Here is a 19,332-nt window from a genome sequence, read left to right on the forward strand (position 1 = left end):
ACTGCTATTGACATAGACGTGCACTTACAGACTCCCCCTTGGCAATAGCTTCTAGACGTTAAAATAAATGTCTTCGTCTCGTCTTTGTCATCAATCTACTTCTTCTGCTTCATTTGAGAATAATAACTTCAGGTTGATTTAGCTTAAGGCACCTCAAGCTCAATTATTATGTTTATCTCTGTAAACAGCTATTCTTTGAGCTTGTAGAGCTTCTGAGGTAGCCTTGCCAACATAACTAGCCTGGCTAGACTCTTACTGAGTCTCTGTTCTGATCACAGAACTTCCTCCTAGCTCTTGAGTAACTCGAGCATCAGGATCTTCATTCTAATCATCCTTATTTCCTGCCTTAGCTAGCTCATCACCCTTACAACCTGAGTTATCCCTCTCAGCTATCCATTTGACATAGTTGTCATATAGCTCATGCATCTTCTCCTCAGGAATCTTAACTCCCTGCATAAGACCATTTGCTATCTTGATAACCTTGCCTTCAACCTCTAGAGACTTATCAGACATCTTGGACACTACTCGTTCGATCTAGCCCATCTTGTCTTCAAGAATTCTATTTCTGGTATTAACAACCTTCAAATCATCAGCCATATCCCTGATTAAGCTTCTCATCTCATTCATAGCCTTATTATGTTGTTGTTTCTGCTCAGACATCAGTCTCTACAAATCAGGAAGGCTTAGACTAGCCTCTTCAGTCCGTGGCTGTGGTTGTGGCTAATTAGTCTCCGGACTAATGATAACTGGACCACCAGTAGCAGCAGAAGTCTCTTGTGCCCTGACAAGTTTACTTTTCTTAAGTAGTGGTTGTTCTGGTTCCCAGTCCTCATCAGTTTCTCCTCCTCTTCTTCTTCCTAAATTGACTACTGGAGATTTAGGAATCAACTTAGATCCAACTCTGACGAACACGTCTGATCTGTAAGGATCATCATCTCCATCACTGTTGGACTCATCATCTGAATGCACCGAAGGCTCTCTATCTTGTTCAATAGCTGTAGCCTTTCCTCTATCTCCAGCATCAATACCCGATCTACTAGCCTGATCAACGCCTGACCCACTATACTAGCTTACATGCTTAGGTATGCTTTACCGAATAGAAAAGTTAAATTTAAGGATGTTTAAATTTAGCGGGTAGATAACGCGTAGACACTATTGATACATGTCTGATCAAACTCTTATGATGAGATCATCATATCCAATATAGTCATTTTTACTCCTTGTGGATTCAGAATCGTCACTCTTAGTCCCTTTAGTTTTAGCGTTAACAAATTCGTTTCCCAACTCTGATAAATATTTATTCTCTTTGTAAATAATCGTGAACAACATGGACGACGAGCACATCGATGTTGTTCTGATGGTCGTCACATTAGACTCGAACAATGAGAACTCGGAGCCAGTTAGAAGTAACGATTTGAGGTGATAGGATGCTATTATCGAAACTCTCGATCAACGTTGTTATGACTACACAATGTAATCACGAAATGATTAGTTTAGATAACGTTTCGAACTAATCATCGAGGATAATTCTTATTGTTGGTCATTATCTAGGATTCATCTCGAAATTTTCATTCTTGGAACAAATTAATCATCGCAACGAAAAAAATAAATAAATTAATAATAATAATAACAATTATAATAATAATAATATACCCGCACACTCTTTTTGATGAGGAATGAGGTTGGAAACTTAAGCCGGTACCGCCCCTCGTTCTGCAGCCGGGGGGTCCTGAATAACCTCCCTCTCATGGTTAAAAACAAAAATGGTTGACCATCTCGATGAACTCCATATCGTCGATCCGAATTACCTCCACTACAGTCAACTCCTCTATCTCTTTTCCTATCGAAAATCTAGCCCGGCTCTACGTCTCTATTTATTCTAGAAATGTTAACCAAGTGACACACTAGGCCATAGGCCATGAAAGTGCTTTCCCCTCCATCCTCCTTACCCATACTAAATCAAACTTTCGTTACATGATGAAAACAAAATATGAAAACGATAGTAGAAATTCTGGATACATTAACAATAGAGTCGTCATAGGGTCGGCCCAATTTTGTCACAAGTGAGACAAATTTTGAGAAATTTTTTTTTTAGTCTTTAACAAACGCCAATATCTTTTATCCGGTCAGCAGATAACAAAAGTATATATATATTCAAACTATATTTAAAGACAATGATGAGGAGTTATCAACACTAGAATGACCTAGTTGCTCAACCTTTTTGGTGACTTTAAACAGGACTAATTTTAAGATTTTTATTAGCTTCCTATACCCTGCCCAATTTTCTAAGTTTCTTATAAAAAAAAATATATCTACTTTGAAATGACTAGAGTAGTTATGGATTAAGTTTGACATTGGCAACTAAAATGAGACTTAAAAAGTAGCGTTTGATTTATGAATTTTTTTTGTATAAAACTATGAGCTATAGCTGATTGTTACCAAACAAAGCTAAAATAGAAAGTTTTAATTAAAAATCAAAGCTCCTTAAAATCTCTTTGAAACGCTTGTGCCAAACACGTCCATATAATAAACATCAATTAATATTTGTCACAGAAAAAAAAAAATTAAATGGATTAACACAAAAGGTGAACCTCATGAAATCATTGAGCTTCTAGCTTTTAATCACGGGAGGTGAACAGTGACTTAGTTTATTAAGAGTAAGAAAACTGCAGTTTTCAAATAGGTACGGCTGAAACATTTGTAGGAGATGACCAAATAACTAAGAGGTTGCACCGTTTAGTTTTTTTAAATACTTATTATAGATAGGAATTCGTGATTAGTCATAACCCATGACACTAGCCCATCAAACAAAATTGGAGACCCGGACTAATTGGGGGATGTTGGTGCATTTTCTAGTGACAACAGCATTTGTGAAAAGTAGTTTGAATCGTTAGTTTATGTAAAAGTCTAATGTTAATCATGTGTTTAATAAAGTCAACCTTGACTGTTGACCAAGTCAAGCTCGACCATTGACCAGGTCGAGCTCGACCTTTGACCAGGTCGAGGTCAAGGTTGAGTCAAGGCTTAGGCCCATGTCATTCTAGGTCCGTTTAAGTCCATGTATATTAGTATAAATAGAGATTAAACCTTATGTTTAAGGTTAATCTTCTAGCTTTTGTTTCTTTCATATTCTCGTGTTTAGGAACTTCGTATTTACTTGTAATTGCAATTACTGAAGTAATTTACGGTTCCAGTTTATTCATATTCGTGTTCGTGTTAATATATTGTGTTGATTGCTTTGTATAAGAATTTTCGCGCTTATACATTAAATACTTAATCTTGTTAGATCCGGTGGCAAAGGGACTTTCAAGTGGTATCAGAGCCACTAGAGGTATTCCATTGGTTCGGGATTAAGGTTTCAACCACAATTGAGTATTCGGAACATCAAGCTTCATTCGTTACTGTCAAACTCGTCCAGATCAAGCCAAGCTCGACCAAGCAAGCTAAGCTCGACCAGGTCGAGCTCGACCTTCCCCTTAGCTCGACCTACACCTCCACCTGCCTCCTAGCTTAGGCTCGACCTTCCTAGCTCGACCTTGTTCTAGCCCGAGCTCGACCTTGACCTATTCTTAGTCGATTCCATCTTCTGTTTTTCATAGTTCTTGAGGTGTGAGTCTATATAAACTCATTTCTCTTGTTTTGAGAAAAGGACTTTTCGAGAATTTGCTATCTTGCTCACCTTTAGGTTTGAACTTGGCTGATTATTGAACATATAACTCTCTTGAGTTTAAGTTTAATTTCGGTTGAACAAGTTTTGGACTTGTAATCGTGATCAAGTTTGGATGCTTTTATCTTACTCATTGATTTTTCGAAGAACTTGAAATTTTGTTTAAGTTTAGGTTTGAGACTTGTCTGAATATTGAACTTGTGACTCTCTTGAGTGTAAGTTTGGTTTCTGTTCATCAAGTTTTTGAACTTGTAAGCTTTGATAATCTTTGGTTCTTGCATACGATTTTCTGAACATGTAATCTTGCTTAAATTTTGGTCTGAAATTGTTTGATCTTTGAACTTGAAAACTTTCTTGAAGTTTTGGTTCAATTTCTGTAATTCAATCTTTGGATCTGAAAATTTGAGCAACTTTAGGTTCATTAATCTCTAATATGGATCAAAAGTTGTTGAGTCGTTTAATGGAGATGGAACATGTTGTGGGTAAATCCACATCTCCTCCGAAACTTCTAAGGATCGAGGAATATCCATCTTGGAAAACTCGATTTGAGAACTATTTAAGATGGACAGATGTTCGAATGCTGATCTGCATAAAGGATGGCTTCAACCAAGCAACTGTAAGTTTTGCTGATGTTAAAGAAAAGGCTAAATGGACTGCTCTTTCGGATGATGACAAAAGGATGTTCGAAGCTGAACACAAGGCATATGGTTGTATTACTATGTGTCTGCCAGAGGATATTCTGCACACTTTTGAGCAGGAATCATACTCTACATCAAAGGAACTTTGGGATGCCTTGGCTAATAGGTATGAAGGAGATGACGTAGTGAAAAAGGGAAAACAAGAACTTCTGAAAGCTCAGCACTTAGTTTTCAAGGCGATGAAGAATGAGACACTTGATGAGTTGGTGAATAGGTATTACCATCTCATGACGGAGATGAGAAATCATAAAGTGACTCTAACGAACGCTGAAAAGAATGAGAAATTCCTAGATGCCTTACCATCTCAGTGGGATTATTGTTCGGTTTTGATCAAACGTGATCCTACATATGTTCAGATGACTCTTGATACGGTGATAGTGCATTTGAGGGGGTTTGAGTTGAATATTAAGAAACGTGAAACTCTAACTGATGTCAGACAAAATCCGGAGATTTATCGAGCTAAGAAGCCAAATACGGTTGAACCATCTGGGTCAAGAGCAAGTGCTTTTTTCAAATTCTGTTGAGCAAGCTGAGATGTTGGGAGATGAGAATAGTTATTGCTTAGTCGCTGCTTCCACGTAGAAAAATCAAGGTTTATCAGATTTAGTTGGAAGTTCTCAAAGGACTCTAAAGTCTATGCCTCTAAGTGTCAAATCCAGATATGGATGCTACATGTTTGTTATCTAAAGCTTCTGAGTCTGATTCCGTTCTTTGGCATCGTAGGATGGCTCACTTGCATTATAGAAAAATGAACTATATAACGAGAAATGGTTTAGTGCAAGGTGTGCCATAGAAGAAATTTGTGTCTGAGGATAAATGTGTTTCGTGTTTGAAAGGGAAGCAACATAGGAAGCCTCATAAATTGAAGACAGTAAATTCAATTGAATCTACGTTTGAACTTCTGCATATGGATCTCTTTGGTCCTATCCATGTGAAAAGTGTTGGTGGTAAACATTACTGCTTGGTTGTAACAGATGATTATTCTCGATACTCTTGGGTATTTTTCTTAGCTTTGAAAAGTGAGACGGTAGGTGTTTTGATCAACTTTTTCACTAAAGCTGAGAATGTGTATAATACAAGAATCAAAAGGATAAGGAGTGATAATGGTACGGAATTTAAGAATCATGCTATGGAAGTTTATTGCCTGAGTAAGGGAATTCAACATCAGTTTAGTGCACCCTACACACCGCAACAAAATGGAGTTGCTGAAAGGAAGAATAGGACACTGATAGAGGCAGCAAGGACGATGCTGGCAGATTCGAAACTTCCTGCTATATTTTGTGGGGAGGCTGTGAATACTGCGTGTCATGTCTTAAATCGGGTTTTGACGGTTAAGTGTTTTAATAAGACTAGTTATGAACTCTTGAATGACCGTAAACCAAATTTAATAGGGTTTGAACCGTTCAGCGTCCCATGTACATTGTTGAAAACTAGAGATCAACCTAAGTTTGGCGAGAAAGTTGACGAAGGTTATTTTCTTGGTTATAAGTCTGGTTCACCGATAAAGTGAGCTTGGAACAAAAGAGTTCGTGAGGGTCAATGGGTTTTTGACATTGTTGTTTCAAGTTATAAACCTGAAGGTCATGAAGGACACGAGGCATTATTTAATTATGATGCAGTTTTTACCCCAATTACTGGTTCTATGTCTGTGGATGCAGGTACTACAGGAATTGATCCAGAGTGTCTTTTGCAGAATGAAGATGATGGAGTTACACCAAGATCAAGCATACCGAGTTCTGTATCTGACACCTCTAAAATTGGATCTCCTCCGCCGGTACATGATGGTTCGTCTTCTAGTGGGACTTCTGGACCTTCTGATGATGTTGGATCTCCTTCAGTTGAAACTATGGAGAATGAAGATGAATTTGAAGGTGAGGTTTCGTTTGAGGTTTATGGGAATTAGCGCGTGCATAAGGATCATCCAATTTCCAATGTAATTGGTGGTTTGGATGATGGGATGCAAACTCGATCAAGTCTGACAAGACAAACTAGTTTGTATGCTGAAGTTAAGGATAAGGGAGATTTTAATGAATGTTTGTATAGCTGTTTCATTTCACAAGTCGAGCCGAAAAATGTTCAGATGGCTTCGAAAGACAATTCGTGGGTGGAAGCTATGCAAGAGGAGTTATCTCAATTTGAAAAGTTAGGTGTGTGGCATTTAGTTGATTTGCCTGATGGGGAATATCCGATAGGTACTAAATGGGTTTTTAAGTGTAAAAGAGATGACCGAGGTGTTGTAGTGAGAAATAAAGCAAGGTTAGTTGTGAAAGGTTGTGCACAATTACCAGGGATTGATTATGATGAAGTATTTGCACCGGTTGCTAGGTTGGAAGCTATTCGTCTGTTTTTACCTTTTACATCGAATAAAGGCTTCAAGGTTTTTCAACTTGACGTAAAAAGTGCTTTTCTTTATGGTGAAGTCCAAGAACAAGTGTATGTAGATCCACCACCAGGGTTTGCTGATCCAGAATATCCAGATAGGGTTTATCGATTAGATAAGGCTTTGTATGGATTGCATCAGGCACCTAGGGCTTGGTATGAAAAGCTGTCAAAACACCTTCTAGAGAATGGTTTTGAAAAAGGACAGATTGATAGCACCTTATTCATTTAGTGGAAGAATAAGGATTTTTTGTTAGTTCAAGTATATGTCGATGATATCATTTTTGGTTCATCTGATGTAAGAATGTGCAAAGATTTTGAAAGGGTAATGAAAAGTGAGTTTGAGATGAGTGCAATGGGGGAATTAAGTTTCTTCTTGGGGTTTCAAGTTGATCAGAAAAAGGATGGCATTTTTATCCATCAGACCAAGTATGTGAATGATATCTTAGAAAGGTTCAAGATGACTGATGCAAAATCAATTGCTACTCCTATACCGGTCAATCATCAACTTGGAGCTGTTGTAGATAGTGATGAACCTGTTGATCCCACTCTTTATAGAGCGATGATAGGTTCTCTTATGTATCTAACAGCTTCTCGCCCTGACATTATGTTTGCTGTTTGTATTTGTTCTCAATTTCAGGCTGATCCACGAGCATCACACCTATCAGTGGTGAAGCGAATCTTTCATTACCTCAAAGGACGACCAAAACTGGGAATTTGGTATCCTTGGGAGGGTGATTTAGATTTTGTAGCTTATTCTGATGCTGATTATGGAGGCTGTAATCTGACGAGAAAGTCTACTTCTGGAGGTTGTCAATTTTTAGGAGGAAGGATCGTGTCCTGGCAGTGCAAGAAGCAAACGTCTGTTGCTAATTCGACGTGTGAAGCTGAATATGTTGTTGCTGGCAATTGTTGTTCTCAGGTTCTCTGGATTCAACAGCAGTTGCGGGACTACAGTTTGAATTTCACTAACACTCCTATTATGGTTGATAATGAATCCACAATCTCCATCACTAATAACCCGGTTAAGCATAGTAAGACTAAACATATTGAAATCAGACACCATTTTAATCGTGATTGTGCTGAAAAACGTTTGATTCATATGGTTAAAGTTCATTCTGATTACAACTATGCTGATCTTTTCACTAAGGCTTTTGACAGATCACGTTTTGACTTTTTGCTTCAAGCGAACGGAATGAGGAATCCCGAGTAACGGATCTTGTATAAGAAACGTGTATTGTATATGTCTTAGTTTTCTGTTCTTTACTTTTATGTCTTTTACTTTCAGTCATATATATATTAAAAAAATATATATAAAAAAATATATATAATAAACGGTTACTACTGTTTGTGAGGACAAGATGACGAGATATTAGCGGCTGGTTTACACCTTCATGTTTAAATTTTAAGTTGATTTGACCAATGACTTCATCATATGATGTATCGGTAGGCACAAAGCACCAAGGTTTTCCACTTAATTAATATCGTTCGAATTTAACAATGTACTTGTGGGGAACATGCTAGATATATGGCCTAGAATGCCAGCTCATTAAGTAAGATTGGTCCTTAATTCTTACAAAATGGATTGCGTTTGATTTTTATGTTAATTGGGTATATGGGCCATCCGGGGGTGTACTCGCCTATGCTCTCTATCAGGGCTCGTTCTTTTACATCTATGATGGAGTAGTGATGTGTGAGCATTCGTGCAATCCTTCTGGATTAGTGTTGGGTTTTACTAAAGGAGCATTGTCAAAGTTATGTCTCTCTGCGGGGTGTGATGCCTCGACCTTCATTAGGGTTTGGTATGTACTCGAGCTCGACCTTAAGTCCAATGATTTGGCAATGGTTGACTTGCTTTGACTCGACCTTCGTTAGGGTTTTGTTTCACCTGACATCGACCCATTTTGATTCAGTCTGATGAGTTGTGTTCAACTCGACCTTATTCATGTTTTCATATGATTATATGGAAGTTTCGTAATTTTACTTGTATATTAAGTCAGTAGCATTTATGTACACTTATTAAGAAACTTGCATATGTTTAAACTTATGACAAACTTTGTTGAATGGGTATTTTTTAATATACGCAATGCTATTGACTTGGACAGATTGTGGTTTGTATTAACATAAAAAAAAAAAAAAACTTGTAAAGTTGGTCAAGTTTAGGTTGTGACTTGTCTTAATTTTGAACTTGAAAACTCATTTGGGTTTTGGTTCAGGTTATGCCAATCAAGTTTGCGACTTGTAAATTTAAACAACTTTAGGTTTTGTTTTTGTAAGGAACTTGTAATTTTATTTAAGTTTAAATCTAAACCTGTACTAATTTTAAACTTGAAAACTCATTTGCGATTTGGTTTGAGTTAGGTCGCGCAAGTTTGGGATTTATAGACTTGAATAATTTTAGGTTCCGACTTATAGTCAAGGGTTATTTTTCAAAGTGAAACTGGGATTTCGTCATGAAAAATATATATCTTGCACCTTTTCGTTAGTCTAGTATATAAATGGACTGTGATAGTCATTTAATTGTATATTTGCTGTTCTTTTTATTCTTTTGTGAAAACTATGAGTTTTTGAAGAATAAGTTGAATTTTGTTTCTCATATTTCCGTCTTGGTGCATTTTTGTTTGTCCTGTGTTTGTTTTGCAGTGGCATTACGATTTGCGACTCTTCATAATTGTGTGTACGATCCTTTTATGGAAGATCAGACTCCTGAAGAATATCATCCGTTGATGCGGTTCTTACAACGTTCTCGCATACGCCATTTGATTTCTCTGAATCCAGTTATTTGTGAACGTCATGTTAATGATTTCTGGACTAGTGTTACATATCATCCAGCTCGAGATGGTAATCAGGCTTGCATTCGGGCGATTGTACATGGAAGAGAGCTAACTTTTACTATGCAAGAGATGTGTACAACACTACAGCTTGGAGATGCGGCTCAGTTTGATGAAAGGATTGAATTTCCTTTGACTTTGCGAAATGGTGCTACAGATAGAATGGGATATCTCTCTTCGTTTCCTAAGAACAAGGGTATCAAATAACCTGGTTTCTTTGAACAATGGAGGTTTTTCGCTCACATTGTTGTTTCTTGTTTTGGACAAAAGAAGAGTGGTTTTGATTCTTTGAATGGACGAGAGTTCTCCATGATGATAGCTCTTACTTACAATAAACCGTACAGCTTTGCTAAGTTTTTGTGGGAAAATCTTCAGTCAAATATTTCTACAGCTCTTGACAGTCGATTTTTGATGTATCCGAGATTTATCACCGCTATCATTAATGATCGATTGCCTGGTTTGGTGCCTGTCGGAAAATTGTTGAAGGTTAATGTTGTTGGGTCACGTATCTTTCATACTATGACTTCTCATGATACTAGTAGACCTGATGAAGAACTACGGGTGCCGTTGTTTGGTCATTTGGTGGATGAGCATTATGTTGCTCCTGTTGATGATGGCTGGGAGGATGATGATTTTGTTGCTCCTCAGGGTCAAATACCAGATCCTACTATTGTTGATCCTCAGATTCCGTTACCTAATCCAGCCGTTATTGTTCCCAAAGTACATGTTGTTCATCGAGACCATCCGGTGCATAGACCATCTGATCCTGTAGATGTTTTTCTTGATCATGTTCTTGAGGATGATGGGCCTCTTCCTGATATGTCACACTTATCTATACCGGATGATGATTTCTTTGCTGATAGTACTGGCTTGGATGAATCTTTTGATTGGGGTTCTGGTACAGGCTTTTTGGAGCTTGATTTTTCTACTCCTGGTCTCGATTCTTCTGTTGGACCTTCTACTAGTAGGTTATTATAAGAATTTTCGTCCTCAGAAGGGTCAACTGTTGATTAAACCGAATGAAGTCGACCCTATTACTAAGAAGCCGAAAGGTAGAATCGTTTTTAACGAAATTCAATGCTTAAAAGAAGTTCCGATGAAGAAGTTTGAGCCGAATATTTTGTTAAAAATGAAATCTTGGAGAATGGACGTAAAATCTTTTGAAGTTGTGGTTGAAGATGGTGATTCAAATGAGCTTCTCATAATCTATGAACCATATCATCTAGCCAATCTGTGTAAGGAAGATCTTGTGATGTTAAGAAAGGAAAGAATGAAGACTATGGGTTGTAGTCTTAGACTAGTTCAACAGTATGAACTAATGGTGAAGCAGTTGTTAAAAGACAAGTCTTATGCCAAGATTGTTTGAAGATTGGAATATCGCTGCTGCTGAAGATTCTAAAGATTTTGAAGACTGCTAAAGATTTCAAGATGCTGATATCAAGGGGGAGTTTGTTGGTGCATTTCCTAGTGACAACAGCATTTGTGAAAAGTAGTTTGAATCGTTAGTTTATGTAAAAGTCTAATGTTAATCATGTGTTTAATAAAGTCAACCTTGACTATTGACCAAGTCAAGCTCGACCATTGACCAGGTCGAGGTCAAGGTTGAGTCAAGGCTTAGGCCCATGTCATTCTAGGTCCGTTTAAGTCCATGTGTATTAGTATAAATAGAGATTAAACCTTATGTTTAAGGTTAATCTTCTAGCTTTTGTTTCTTTCATATTCTCGTGTTTAGGAACTTGGTATTTACTTGTAATTGCAATTACTGAAGTAATATACGGTTTCAGTTTATTCATATTTGTGTTCGTGTTAATATATTGTGTTGATTGCTTTTGTATAAGAATTTCCGCGCTTATACATTAGATACTTAATCTTGTTAGATCCGGTGGCAAAAGGACTTTCAGGGGATTCTAGGTAAAATGCCTTCCCACATATATTGTAAAGACTCGAACAAATAGATCCTCTCATTTACGGTTAAATGACACCTCAAGAGTTAGAACATGGTATCTTTATCTAGTGAAAACTCTGTTATCCCCTTTAGAAGAATCTCAAGTGACAATAAAATTTATCTTGTTAAAGCATAGAAAAACCTTAACCTCATAGTGTCTAGCAGAATTGCGGTGGATCGTAAAACACATGTCCAAGATACTCAAATAAACTAGTTCCATCACTTTTCAACATTCGCGACATCTTAGATAATCTAAGATAAAGATCAATTTCGTTGTTTTTCTAATAACCCATAAAAATCATAGTCGAACACCAACATTTGAGTGCATAGCGGAAGCATGTCGGCCTGGTGATTGGTAGAGGCTCTGAGTTAAGGTGTAAACATAATATCATATCCACATCTATTTTCAAAAATTGTCTCACCTTTCGATCTAAATTTTGGGACGAAATTTCATTTAACGGGTAGATATTGTGACAACTGTCAAAAATTCATTAGGATTTATTAAATTAGTAAAAGGTATGTTAAGATAAGCAAAGAAATATGCTTAAACATTGATAACAAACTGTTAATCAAAATGATTATGACCTCCAAAATTAATGGTCTTGAAATTTAACCAAGCAACTAGTAAGCTTGGAATAAATGTAACTACATTTAGCTACATACATACGAATTAAAATAAATCACATATAAGAGGTGATAAAATAAAAAGTCAAATATTATGACCTTCATTTTTGGGTTCCTTGTTGAAGTACATGTAATATGCTTTTTGAGAAAATTTACATACGTGAAGAAATGCATACACAAATTGATCACCCATATCCATATAATTAAATATTCTGATTTTGAAAAGTCATTTTGCTTCCCTGACTAGCCACGTTATTCTATACAAACCAAAACTCAAATTGATATCTTGAAAGGTACACATGTCATGCTTGAAATAAGTGTACGTAACTTCATCTCCCACAACTTAGGGACCAAGAAACGGTCTGTCCACGTGTCTCTCGTTAGGAACACACTAAGCCAGCCAAATGAACTTGGAGACCAAGAAATCGATGCCTATAAATAGAATCTTCAAATGTTCATTTCAACTCACACCAAGATAATTCTCACGCTCCTTCCATATAGCAATCTTTCTCTCTTATCTCTCATGGTTGAGAGGACTAGAATAGCACCATTCACCACCTTAATTCATTAAACAACCACAAAACAACCCTCTTATATCAACCTTACTAACTTACAAACACAACGTTTTAAGAGCTCTAGATAGTTGTCTGGTTTCCAAGTGTGCGAGGGTTGTTCTTATAAAGGATGTTTTCTCATGGTGATGATACATTTGGTTACATGAAGATCAAAGGGTGGTCTTGTTGTGGTTCTTCGCTACGTTTTGTGGGGCTGTCTTGCTACTGGTCTTCAAACAATAGAAGGGATAACTTCTAGTTCGTTTCGAGTCCCTTTTCAAATCTTCGCGGGTATGTTTTGAGTTTGTTTTCTTGGATAATTAAGCTACGGTGTTACAAAACTCTCATAGCTCAAGAATATTAAGAGATACATGGTTGGTTTGGCTTTTTTGAAATTCCTCACATTCACGACTTGGAGCCTTAAAGACACAAGAGTTTTAGGTCCTTAAATACTAGGATCTTGGTTGCTTTCTTATGGGTCACTATATATATAATGCAACTAAAGCTTAAGGGTTAAAAATATGGAGTTAATCTTATTGGGACACCGTTAGTTTGGACTACCTTTTCTTACTCGACCCTCTCTCGTATCAATTACTAAGGTGAGTTCATAGTCCCACTTTAAACTCTTTTGAACTATTTTGAGATGAGAATACATGTTTTGTCATTTTACAAAATTATTTGTGTTTCATTATAAAAATATGTTTTATTACTCTATTATGATATAGTATATATTATGAACTACGAGCTGCATGAATTATCTGTTGAACTATTTGGGTTACTCTTACATTGGACACACGTGACAAATAGTTTGTGTATGTCTATGTACACGATCGCTCATGAAATCCCCTTGTTAACTTGAGCCGTGAAACAAACGCGCGAATATTACGGATAGTACTATCGGGGTTGACACCCCTGCTCGGGCTAGTCATGCTAGCTGGGTTAAACGGACATATAATATTTGAAACGATGGTGTTTTGAGCGAGAAACACTACTGAAGGGGTAACAATGGTTAAGGCATCGGCACTCAAGGCATAGCATACAAAACTACTACTAAACTATGTGTTACATCATTAGTGAAACCTTGTGGTCCACAGAAATCTGTAAAGGGAATCATGTGCTCGGTTTTTTTTCTTGGGAAACATGTTGTGATATACTCTTTTACAAATCATTTATACTAACTTATGGACACAAGACAAGCTCTTTTACATATTGCCTATGTATAATCTTTTAAGGATTGAAATCTTGGAAACATCATAACAATTATACACAAGGCAATGACAAAACTCTTTAAGTGTTTTTAAACTACTTATGACACTGTGGTAAACAATGGTCTTGTGGTCTACATAAATGTTTATCGAAAACCTATGAACTCACCAACTTTATGTTGACGTATCTTAGTGTATTCTCAGGGAACAAATTACTCGGAGCATAAGTAGAAGAACCATGCTTTTTGGGAGTCACATATACATTCACTAAAGAACAAAGATTTTCAAGAGCTTTTCTACTAAGTTATTCATGTTGTAGAATCTCTAGTATAAGTTTATAATTACATTTAATGTAAGATCTTGGTTTTTATATAAATAATATTTCAAAACGTCTCGTTTAGAGATCGTTTGTTATAATTTGTGATTGTGATCTCAAGAAGTCTCCCTCCGCTAGGGCCATCCTGTGCGGGGTGTGACAACTCCTTAGTTTCATTTAGTATCAAGTAAAAAGAAATTTTTAAAAAAAATCAGTTTTAAAAACTCAACTTGATTAGATATGACTTTTAATTTATTCAAACTTGAATTCATATACTATAAATACTTCTATACTTCTGAGCGTATCTAAGTAGCATGGTTGGATCAAGTGATTGACATTCTTACCTCTAAAACAGAGGTTAACGGTTTCATCACCCGATGTAAAGACATGAGGTCTTTTTCTATCATTTAGATACATTTAGATAGAACCCGAAACTAGTCTTTCTATCTTGGTAAGTTTAAGACTGTTTATAACATTAAAATATTAAAATATAAAACCCATAAAATACGACATTGGGTGTTTCGTTACTTAGGTGGTATTTGAGATTGCATTTAAAAAACAAAATTTGAGTTTTCAAAATACATTGTGCATTTTAAAAGCATATATGTATATATTTCTCCAAAACTGCGTTTTAATAGCAAATATTCGTTTTTTCATACAAACACTTCTTTATATCACTTTTTTACGTTATACAAACGTAATAATCAAATTATTACTTCAAAACAAAATCCCAAACATCTTTTTACCATGAAATTGTGGTAGTATAAAAACACGGGATAAATATCTTGTAATGTAACAAACTTTAAACAAATGTTTATAGTAGGAAATAACTAAAGTTGCGTATTGTATGTAAACAACTCGAAAATAATATTTATTGTATGTAAGAAAATGTATTCAACCAGTTAAAATCAGACAAGTGTCACCTCTATATGGTTGCCACGTATGTTTTCTTACATACAATAAACATTTTTTAAAGTTGTTTACATACAATACACAAAACTTTAGTTATTTCCTACTATAGATATTCGTCCAAAGTTTGTTACTTGTATCCTTATTCCTAAAAACAGGGAACTAAAACATAGGGTGTAAAGTGTAAATTGTATTGCAAAAGGAAAGTAAAGTTGGGATAAGAAGAAGATAAGGGAAAGGGAGTGGGGGAGTAAATTCGAAAACGGCGATGGCGATAACGATGAGCTGCTCACCCTCCATTTACTCTTGTTGTCTAACCTCATCCTTTCCTACCAAAAAAAGGTTATTATTGCCTCCAACAATCACTACCTTCAATTTCCCATCTCCTCATTTCAATTCACGTGTTTCATCTTCTTCCAAGATTATAGTTCCTAAACTGTCCGAAACACAAGAAGCCCCATCAATTTCTGTTGAATCACCTGCCATTGAACAACTTACCATAACTGATGATCAACCCAAAGGACAAGAAGTCTTCGCCGTTGTTATGGTACTCTCTTTTTTTACTTTTTTTTTTTAGTTAAAATTTTTTTATTATTGCATTGTGCTTCCTTTATCAAATGGAATATAGCTAATTTCAGATGTGAATGTTATTGCAAATTCTCACCAACCAACTATTGGATAAACATTTCCTTGACAGATATATGCTTATAAAATTAAAATTCTTCTACTATAGCCACTTATTATCGACCGCTCTAAGTTGTAATGACAGCCGTAGCCAATAGTATTCAAAAAAGTAATGACTGTAAACTCATTAAGAACTTTAGTCAATCTGTAATCCATATGCTTAGCTTTAAACAAAATGATATTCCATTTGTATGTATAAAAGCATACATGAGTAACCTGAAATTCCTAAACATATGGAACTGGTCTAGCTTTCATGTAGTTGCAGAAAATCGTAAAGAGCTCTCTCTATACGTCTATAAAAAGGCTGTAGTAGATTTATTAACATTATATGGGTAAAATATAACTTTCTTGCTCTACTGATTGTTTTTCAGATTGGTGGTCGACAATATATAGTTTTTCCTGGACGCTTTTTGTACACACAGAGGCTCAAGGGTGCAAATGTGGACGATAAAGTAAGCTTTAGGCACAAATTGCTATCAACTTGGTGTTCTTCATTTCATTTTCTTTCAAGTTGACATATTATATTCACATCTAGTATAACATATGCTATGGTGTTCACTTACTTGTCAGAGTTGGTAATTCTGAGTTCACTTATTTGTTTTGTTTACAAGCATTGGACTTGGTCTCTAGGGTTCTGGAGTTTTGAGTTACCGAGTGTTTATCATACTAAATTTTTTTTTCTTTTTTTTAATTTTATTTTAGTGTTAATTGCTTTTCACCTAATGTCTATCATAGTGGTATGTATGGTTCTGTAGGTATGTATTTCCACAAGACCATGAAACTGCTGTTAGGTTAACACTTATAGAAATACTACGGATGGCAAATGGCATTTTGAACGTGCATACTAATGAATGAGTTCATTCGGGTATTAAGGGTCAAACAGGTTTTACATGTTTTCCTTTTATCTCAAAGTGAAGCAGATATCAAACGGGTCGAGTATCGATCATAGTGTACTTTAATCCATAAAACATAAATAATCGTTATATTCCGATATTACAACATAATTGAAATAATATAATTATTAAATTTTATCCCATTAGTTAATTATGTTCAGCCCAACTTGACGTGACATGTTTCACTTCAACCCCTACCAAATTTATCCATTTTTACTTGACCCATTTTGACTTGCTACCCAACCTTCCCAATCTGCTACCTCTATCGAATATGAAGATAAAGCTCCTCACAGTTAACATAATTATGTATTGTGGCATTATATTCCATGCTTTTGACATCTACTCAGTAGGATGCTTTGGCAGTGGTATTTACCAAATTAACATAAATAGAATAATGGTCCCCAATATATAATATATTCCTCTATGCTACTTGATTTTTTTTTTTTATCATCACTGCAATTGCCACTTTATATAGATCTGGTGTTTGATTTTTCAAATTAACGGAGTTCTTAACCAAAATGAACAACTGTGGATTCACATAAAATAGCAGGGTTTTAATGCTACAGAAATTTAGACTTAGTAATCTGATTTTAGTGCATAGCTACTGGTTCTTGTTTATGAGTGAAAAAAGACCCCCTAAGCTTTTATATATAATGTATATATGATCTGACCAAAAATTCTTGGGTACAGCTGATCTTAGGCGGAAAATATATATAACCTCATATCTTATCGTTTTTTGATTTTGCAGATAATTCTGAACAAGGTGTTATTGGTTGGCACAAAAACCAGCACATATATCGGGAAGCCTATAGTGCCTAATGCAGCTGTACATGCAGTAGTGGAGGAACAGGTATTCCATCCCTTCATTGTCGTTCACATCATCATCTTGTTGTATTGTGCTCATGGCTTTAACCATGCACTATGTAGGGTCTTGATCCGAAGGTTGTGGTCTACAAGTATAAAAAGAAGAAAAATTATAGAAGGAATATTGGTCACAGACAGGTATTCTTACTTTAGGCCTGAGCTTCAAATTTGATGGCTTATTGTACATGAGATTTTGATGGTCTTTTTAGACATATCTAAAACATTATTGGGTATAGTCATGTAGACTGTGGTAAGTTTTATATGTTAACAAAAAAATAGGGCTGATTTGCTTATTTGTCACCAGAGGAATATCATATAATTTTTGTTCCCAAATTTTGGTTGGTGGTCTTCTTTTCTTTTCTTTTTTTTCTAAAAATGCATCCTCGTGTGCAAGGAATTCTATAAAAAATGATACGAACTTAGGCTCGCATCATGCCATAAGCTAAGTGTAGAAATCACTCCCAAAAGCTAGCTCAAAGGAGGAGGGGATACCTAGGCTTATAAACCACCAACCAATCCCATACTTGGCCGATGTGGAATCATATCAATACCCCACCCTTTGAAGAACCAACCTCCTCGTTGGTCACATCTATGTTGGTCACGGTTGGCACCCTTTGCCTTGGGTCCAAGCCACCACTCCATAGGCCACCACTCCGAGCGTTGGAACCTCGAAAGGTAGGGTTGGCTCTTATACCAATTGATACGAACCCATCCCATAATAGGGTCGCATCATGCCATAAGCTAATCCCAAAAGCTAGCTCAAAGGAGGAAGGGACACCTAGGCTTATAAACCACAACTAATCCCATACTTGGCCAATGTGGGATCATATAAGAAAATGTATATCTATTTTAAAATGTCAGATTATTTAATACTCTATGCAGTAATATTAAAATTTGAGGTGTGTGGGTGGTGGGTGGGGGTTGGTTTGTTTATGTTAATTTGCGAGCATATGGGATTATATAAATATGAAAAAGGTTATAAACACATTTTATGAGCTTATAAGTAAAAGCTTAAAGACAATATTTACGACTGATTCCAGAAATAATATTATATTCATTTTTGAGATGTAATATGTCCCACCAAAAATATAAAAGAAAGTAAAGCCCTAGAATAAAAAATCAGTCTTGTTGAATGGATTTGTCCCTTGTACTGATTGTTTGTACTATGAACTATGCAGCCAAATACCCGCATAAGGATATTGGGCATCAGTGGATATCAAGATTCCCCAGCAACAACACTCGACTGATAATTTAGAACCTGATGTCTTCTTCGAATTACAAACATGCTTTTCCCCGTCTATTTGGCGATATGATCTACCTTTTGGCAAATGTAGCACATGTAAACAAACTCATGAAAGGCTAATGAGTTTAAGCTTGTCTTAGAGTTATAAAAGTTGGTCCAATGACTCGGGCGGTTCTTTTGTGACTGGTATTTTACATCGGGTGTTTGGTTCAAAGAATTCATAGGAATTGAAATCTAAATTCCATTCCTTTCACTTCTTTGATTCATGAATGAATGGAATTGAAATTGAAAAAATTCCATCAAATCTCATAAAATAAGGAATTCACAATTCCTTCACAAATTGGATGAAATGTTTAAACACAAATTCATTATTTTACCAAATTACCCACTAACAATTAAATACAACATAAAAAAAGTCCTTTTTAGAAACCGATCTGATGTATTAACTATCATCCACCCCCATAACTGTTGCTTATTCTGGCTGACGGTGTTGTTTATCGAAATTCCGGCGGTCATTGAT

The 19,332-nt window shown here is 36.0% G+C and overlaps 2 protein-coding genes and 1 long non-coding RNA gene across 3 annotated transcripts; all 3 read left to right on the forward strand.

Annotated features, from left to right (window-relative positions):
• Positions 1-7,048: 7,048 nt before the first annotated feature.
• Positions 7,049-7,957, forward strand: LOC122609043 (uncharacterized mitochondrial protein AtMg00810-like). The gene has a single exon (XM_043782103.1). The coding sequence runs from the start codon at positions 7,049-7,051 to the stop codon at positions 7,955-7,957; it is 909 nt and encodes a 302-aa protein (XP_043638038.1).
• A 4,671-nt stretch (positions 7,958-12,628) lies between these two features.
• On the forward strand, positions 12,629-14,320 carry LOC122606450. The gene is made up of 2 exons (XR_006324900.1): positions 12,629-13,297; positions 14,108-14,320. It is a non-coding gene; the product is annotated as an uncharacterized LOC122606450 (long non-coding RNA).
• Positions 14,321-15,334: 1,014 nt separating this feature from the next.
• Positions 15,335-19,065, forward strand: LOC122608251 (50S ribosomal protein L21, chloroplastic). Its single transcript, XM_043781338.1, has 5 exons — positions 15,335-15,675; positions 16,184-16,264; positions 17,454-17,555; positions 17,633-17,707; positions 18,748-19,065. Exons 1-5 carry the CDS (start codon positions 15,397-15,399, stop codon positions 18,814-18,816), a joined length of 606 nt encoding a protein of 201 aa, XP_043637273.1. The 5' UTR covers positions 15,335-15,396; the 3' UTR covers positions 18,817-19,065.
• Positions 19,066-19,332: the final 267 nt, after the last annotated feature.

The sequence above is a fragment of the Erigeron canadensis genome, chromosome 7, assembly GCF_010389155.1.
Source record: "Erigeron canadensis isolate Cc75 chromosome 7, C_canadensis_v1, whole genome shotgun sequence".
NCBI lineage: Eukaryota > Viridiplantae > Streptophyta > Magnoliopsida > Asterales > Asteraceae > Erigeron > Erigeron canadensis.